General features: G+C 41.0%; 1 protein-coding gene across 1 annotated transcript; it reads left to right on the forward strand.

Annotated features, from left to right (window-relative positions):
- Positions 1–4491: 4491 nt before the first annotated feature.
- LOC130865196 (60S ribosomal protein L7a-like) lies at positions 4492–5344 on the forward strand. The gene has a single exon (XM_057756101.1). The coding sequence runs from the start codon at positions 4502–4504 to the stop codon at positions 5300–5302; it is 801 nt and encodes a 266-aa protein (XP_057612084.1). The 5' UTR covers positions 4492–4501; the 3' UTR covers positions 5303–5344.
- The last annotated feature ends 2214 nt before the right edge of the window (positions 5345–7558 follow it).

Genomic DNA, 7558 nt, shown 5'->3' on the forward strand with positions numbered 1-7558 from the left:
CACCTGATTTGTTGGATGGGTAGAAAACCCAAGTTTTAGAAGACTCTTTGATTTTGCATTTGATCTGACCTATTGGTTTTATTGGGGGTTCGAAACTCTAGGCAAGAGATCATAGAACAATTCTGTTACAGATATCTAGAATCCCCAACATAATTCCATGGGCACAAGGTTCATATGTAGTGCAAAATCATACACTCAAGCAAAACACTTATACTCACAAGACAAATTACATCAATCTAAAAAAGTCTTTAGATAACAAAGCTTGTTAGATAGAAATACTTTGTCTTCTTTTTATTTCCTTTTATTTCTTCAACATTGGATAACTGGTGGTCCTTACTATCTTACAGAATTGTAGGATTCCCTACCTGCTCCTGGTAAATTTTTCTAGATCTCATAGCCAAGGATGGGGCCTCTACCTTTCCATCATTGTTTTTAACTGTAGATCTCTACTCTTTCACGTTTCATTTAGATAAGTATAGAATAGTATTAACCATTCAGTAATATCTGTGGTCAGCTATAAAATAATTGGGAAATGCACAAGTAAGTAAAATATGTGTTTTAATAAATTAAAAAAAATAGAGTACTCATAGAAGAGCTCATAATGATACACTTCAATATTCTCATGTATATGAGGAGAAAGCACCAGACATCTAATGAGAGGACTGCTCTGGCTATACAGAGGTATGAGTCAATAGCACTGAAAGAGTTTCCCTCACTGCTTTCCCCCGTCCTTGTCTTTTGTTATCCTTAGCTTATTTTATCCCCTAAAGATAGTATATTTCACACGGATAACCGTGGAAGAACGTACAGACAAATGATAGCTCAGACAATCAGGGTAGCAGATCTTAGTGATTTGTTTGTTAACATCTGTCATTTCATCTTGCCTTCTCCAATAACATTGCAACTTTTCCTTCCTATATCAGATATTTGCAGTAAAATAAAAGCTATTAAAATATATAAGAGTCATTACTTTTTGGTTACACATTCTATCATCTGTTTTGCACATTTAATTTTCTACAAGATTAAGTATTAAGTTGGTTCTTCATGAATGTTTTAACTTAAGAACCTTTGTGGTCTTGTGAATCATAGAGCATCTGAAGAGAAAAACATATTTATAAGATTATACCACATACTCGATGATCAAGAATAAACATGGTAGAACTAGTTCATCTGAGTGAATTTCACTGACAACTCTGAACTACATATTTGCCTTTTTAATATACTTTTTTAAAAATAATATAAGTACAGCTTAAAATAGATGTATTATCTCTCACAGTATGTGTAAGAAATGACAGGAAAATATGACATGGGTAAGCAATCCTTCCTCTTTTATAAGGAAGCATGAATTGGATCCCTCTACTTCAGGAATTATATATTATAATTCTCATTGAAATGAACCTTTAAAACTGATGATCTACACTGAACACATTATGTCTTTCATTTCCCATCTAGTATGAGAAGTCCTTCTGTACAGGTGTTGCTTTTATTGGTTCATGAATATAGAAGCCATGATGGCCCAGTTAGGATCAAGTAGCAAAAGGCAAGAAAACTAAATGAAATGATTGGAGAAAGAAGTCAGTGAGTGGCCATTTAGTCAATGCAGGACACAGACGCACTGGAACCTTGCTGATAAACTGTGAACCTCATGGTAAAAGTTAAAATAATAGCATTGGCCTTATTTGAGATATAAGTGCTGGCTAGCAATACACTTAAGCTATTGGACAAGCAGTGTTGTAATAATACCGTGTTGGTGTGGATATTATGGGACAGTGCGGCCAGGAAACAAATGAAAAGACTATGGATGCAGCTCTCATCTTTTTTTCTTTCTTTTTTCATTTTTTTTTTTTTTAGCTTCTCAAGACAGTGTTTCTTTCGGTAACCACTGTGGCTGTCCTGTAACTCATTTTGCATACAATGTTGGCCTTGAAAACACTGAAGATCCTTCTGCCTCTGCCTCAAAAGAACTGGGATTAAAGGTGTGTGTTGTGGGCTAGCACCACCTGGTGTATCTCTGAAGCTCCTTCATTTCATTGGATGGTAGGTCAGTCTGTGAGCACAGGAGTCACTGATTCCCCAGTGTTAATGGGCCATGGGATTCTGAAATGTGAGAGAGACCTGAAGTTCTACCAGAATTTCCTAATTGATTTTCAATCACTATATCTTAATATTGTGCACAACCAAAAGATTTAAAGGAAGCATGTATTTTCTCAATATGTGAAGGCCTAGAGTGAGAGATTAAGGCTTCTTCATTACACATATGTAAATAAACACGTATTCTGCTTTGAGTAGTAAAGAGTGGTGTAAAAGTCAGTTTTCACATCACTCCAAATCTCAAGATCATGCTTATTATGTTTTCTCAGTTTCACTTTTTAAAAACTGTTTTAATTGAGCTATGTATTTTTTCCACTCTCCTCTGTTTTCCTCTCTCCCTGTCTACTCTCTGAGTTCCATGATCTACTTACTCAGCAGATCTTGTCTTTTCTACTTCCAACAAAGATTGGATCTATGTATGTCTCTCTTAGGGTCTTCTTTGTTCTCGAGTTTTCTAGCATTGTTAATTGTATGCAGAACTTTCTTTGCTTTATGTCTATAATTCTCTTTTGTGTGAGTACTCTCTTTGTTGCTTTTAATGTGATGAGGTATATATCCCTATGACTTTAAATAACAATCCACAGAAGAGCCTTAACATAGTGCTATCTTTGGGGTGAAAGTGCCAACTCCTTTCATAGATGACTGTAGATAGAGTAACTGCATAAATCTTCCAAGTTATAACAAGAAGAATAAAATTTTTTTATGACTGTTGGCAAATGTGATACTAATTATTGAAAAAATTGCCAGGCGGTGGTGGCGCACGCCTTTAATCCCAGCACTCGGGAGGCAGAGGCAGGCAGATCTCTGTGAGTTCGAGACCAGCCTGGTCTACAAGAGCTAGTTCCAGGACAGGCTCCAAAACCACAGAGAAACCCTGTCTCGAAAAAACAAAAAAAAAAAAAAATTATCTCAATATGAGAGTATCAGAAGGTTTTGGTACTTGTGTATAGACTGTATGAATCATTTGACCAAGTTGTGTCAAACAAATATTTAAATAATGTGTCAACTTGTTTTGAAAGATTAACAAGGCAATGAATTATAAATTTTTTTTCCATTTTTCACAACTGTAATTGGAGAATTTGATGTCCACATACAGTTTATTTCTCATCTCACAGTTAAATTTCAGTGATGATGATGACTTTTATGATTAGAAAATGAAGTTAAGAAAATAAAAGAAATGAAGTCTGAAAGTGATACTGTATGTTCAAACCAGAAAAAAAATCTAAACAATTAACACTGTCTTTAATAGCTCAAGAAACTTATGAAATATAGGGGGAAAATCTCAAAATGCCCAAGTGACCTAGTTCTGTTGACATTGAAGCAAATATGAAATCATTGAAAGTCCCAAACCCTCACCAAGCCCCCCACTTTGACAGCCATGACTGCCTACAGAAAAGATACAGCAAGATGTAAGGCCCTGACTCAGCAGGATGTGCTGAGTCTCTGACCTTACCCTAATCACTGGGGAGAAACTGTCACGTAGCCTCTATCCTGAGGGCCTGAACTTTACTTGTTTTTTCCTAATACTGGGAAGAAAATGCCAGACATCCGCCATATGGTAAGGAACCAATCAGAAGACACAGAAGTTAGCTGGCGGCTCTAGATGTACTCTCCTGATAATGGTCAACTGTAGCAACAGCAATAGCACTCCCAGGCATTGTCTCCTATTATAGTAAACGTTCTGCAGCTGTATCTGACCAAGTAACTCATGGCGGATTCCCAGAGCCCAATCCTGAGACTGTTACTATGCAACTTCCAGACCCCAGATGCAACCCCTGGCTCTAGCTCTAATGAATGCCTCACCCCACTGTCGCTAGAGAGTCTGTTCTACTGCACCCACATATTTGGATGGAGAACCCAAGTTAACTTGTAATTCAAAAGTCTCTTTGCTTTTTTACTGGATCTGGTCTCTTGGTTGGATTTTGGGAGTACAGACTCTAGGTTTGAAAAAAGTATTGCTGTTGGCAAAAGCATTAGGAATGAAGGACAAATTAACACAGAAATTTATATGGAACCATATCAATCTACAAGGCATGAATTGTCAGTCAGAAGTGCCAGATTTGGGAAGGAATGGCAGAGGTCCTGTCTCAGACCCAGTTCCTTGGAGGTCCTAGACTCATACAAAGAGACTCAGGGGTCCTGGTTTAGGTTTACTTCCTTGAAAGTCTCAGATTTATGGCAGGACCCTAGTGGTTACTTCCCTGTACCTGTTCTGTTGGAGTTTGCTTTCTCATGTCTACTCTCAATGAGATTGCTGATTCAATACTGGTCCTTCAGTGTCTCAGGACTGGATTGTCTCCTGGATTCTGCTACTGTGTAGCTTGCTTTCTCAAGTTCACTCCAGCCTATTTAGCTGGTTCAGTCCCACTCCTCTTAAAAAATTTCTTGCTCTCTCCTCCAGCCCGGCAAGATGCCCAAGGGAAAGAAAGCCAAGGGGAAGAAGGTGGCCCCGGCCCCCGCCGTCGTGAAGAAGCAGGAGGCGAAGAAGGTGGTGAATCCTTTGTTTGAGAAGAGGCCTAAGAACTTCGGCATTGGGCAGGACATCCAGCCCAAGAGAGATCTCACACGCTTCGTCAAATGGCCCCGCTACATCAGGCTGCAGCGGCAGAGGGCCATCCTCTATAAGCGCCTCAAAGTTCCTCCTGCCATTAACCAGTTCACCCAGGCCCTGGACCGGCAAACAGCTACCCAGTTGCTTAAACTTGCCCACAAGTACAGGCCAGAGACCAAGCAGGAAAAGAAGCAGAGGCTGCTGGCCCGTGCTGAGAAGAAAGCTGCCGGCAAAGGGGATGTCCCAACTAAGAGACCACCTGTCCTTCGAGTGGGCGTCAATACAGTCACCACTTTGGTAGAGAACAAGAAGGCTCAGCTGGTGGTGATTGCCCACGACGTAGACCCCATTGAGCTGGTGGTCTTCCTGCCTGCCCTGTGTCGCAAGATGGGGGTCCCCTACTGCATCATCAAGGGAAAGGCCAGGCTGGGACGGCTGGTCCACAGGAAGACGTGCACCACTGTTGCCTTCACACAGGTTAACTCGGAAGACAAGGGTGCTCTGGCCAAGCTGGTGGAAGCTATTAGGACCAATTACAACGACAGATATGATGAGATCCGCCGCCACTGGGGAGGCAACGTCCTGGGTCCTAAATCTGTGGCTCGAATTGCCAAGCTGGAAAAGGCAAAGGCCAAAGAACTCGCCACTAAACTGGGTTAAATGTACTGCTGAGTTTTCTGTACATAAATATAATTATAAAACTTCAAAAAAAAATTTCTTGACCAACGTTTCCTGGTGTGATTCCTCAAATAATTAAGAAAATTTTGCAGGCTAATGTTTGTTTTACACAAACAAATAGTAAGACCCTATTTCCATAGACAAACAATTTTAGATCTGACAGAACTTGGAGAATCTGAGTTGGTTTCTTTACGGTTCATCGATAGCATTTCTCATATTGCAAGGTGTTATAAATGCTCCAGAGGAGACATTTTACACCAACACAGCTCTCGATCCTTTGAAGTAACCCATGGACTTGCCTACATAATAAATTGTTGTACTAGTGGCACAAATGTTGTGAGATTAAGAAACCATTTGATTGGATTTAAGGTCCATTCCACGATACAGAATACATTCTTTTTTTTTTTTTTTTTTTTTTTTTTTGGTTTTTCGAGACAGGGTTTCACTGTGGTTTTGGAGCCTGTCCTGGACCTAGCTCTTGTAGACCACGCTGGTCTCGAACTCACAGAGATCCGCCTGCCTCTGTCTCCCAAGTGCTGGGATTAAAGGCGTGCGCCACCACTGCCCGGCATCAGAATACATTCTTGACATTGCTCTTGTTGCCAAGTTAATGAGATAAAGTAGCACATGTACCTAGTGTAAAGGCAAACAATACAATGAATCCTAAGAGTTACTGTTTCTTCCAACCAAAGAGGCCAATGTTCTGGCAGAATGCTTAGCCACCCCAAGCTCTGACACTTCTTGGTTCCATGGCTGCACACGAGGCATCAAGCATTCAGGCAACTTACATAGCCACCCAATGTGCTCAGCCCTACATGATCTATGTGCTAAGTAAGCTGAAAAAAATACTCCTGTAACCCCTCAATCTCAATATACTTTCAAATATTGATTCCTAACATGAGATAGCTAGGGAAACTACAGTGCAGTAAACCTGGTTTTTCAAAATTAAAATCTCAATACAATTCTTTAAAAAACTTGAAAATAACAATACTCAATGTCACATAGAAAAACAAAAAATACAGAATAATTAAAAGAACCCTGGAGTGTACAAGAACTCCCAGAGTTATCACCATCACTGATTTCTAACTCTTCTACAGAGATATAGTAAGAAAAATTGCATGAGATTGATAAAAAAAACAGATAGGTGAGTCACTGCAATGAAATCAAAGATTGAGATGTCTTTTGACATCAGACAAGGAGAAAGAGTTTGGAGTTTTCCCAGATGGCTCATACGGTGAGCCACCCCAATTAAATGTTGTCCTTATAAGAGTTACCATAAACAAAGGACATTGAGCCTATAGTTCGTGATCCTAGAGAAGCTAAATAAGAAGGCGAACCCAAAGAAAAACATATGTTTATCCTCCTGGATAATGGAAGTAGACAAGATCGTCGGGCAAAAGTTGGGAGCACGAGGGTGGGGGTGGATTGGAGGGAATGGGAGATGGGGAGAGAGAAGGGAGAAGGGGAGGGTTAGGGAGAGCTTTGGGCAATGGGATAATTGAGATGGAGGAAGGGTGGATACGGGAGCAGGGAAGAAGTTATCCTAACCAAGGGAGCCATTTTATGGTTGGCTAGAGTCTTGGCTCTAGAGGGGGGTCCCAGGTGTCCAAAGGGATTTCCCCAACTAGTTCCGTGTGCAGCAGAGGAGAGGGTGCCTGTACTAACCTTATCCTATAGCCGCACTGATGAATATCTTGCATATCACCTTAGAACCTTCATCTGGCCATGGATGGAGATAGAGACAGAGACCCACATTGGAGCACTGGACTGAGATAACAAGGTCCAAATGAGGAGGAGAAGGAGGGAGAACATGAGCAAGAAAGTCAGGGCCACGAGGGGTGTGTCCACCCACTGAGACAATGGGACTGATCTAATGGGAGCTCACCAAGGCCAGCTGGACTGGGACTGATGGAGCATGTGATCAAACTGGACTCTCTGATTTTGGCTGACAATGAGTGCTGACTGAGAAGCCAAAGACAATGACAGTGAGGTTTGATTCTACCACATGGACTGGCCTTGTGGGAGCCTAGTCTGTTTGGATGCTCACCTTCCTAGATCTGGATGGAGGGGGGAGAACCTTGGACTTCCCACAGGGCAGGAAACCCTGACTGCTCTTAGGACTGAACAGGGAGGGGGAGAGGGAGTGGGGGGAGGGGGAGAGAAATGGGAGGAGGGGAAGAGGTGGAAATCTTAGAAAGAAAGAAAGAAGAAAGAAAGAAAGAAAAAAGTTAAAAAAAA

This window comes from Chionomys nivalis, chromosome 23, assembly GCF_950005125.1.
Source record: "Chionomys nivalis chromosome 23, mChiNiv1.1, whole genome shotgun sequence".
NCBI lineage: Eukaryota > Metazoa > Chordata > Mammalia > Rodentia > Cricetidae > Chionomys > Chionomys nivalis.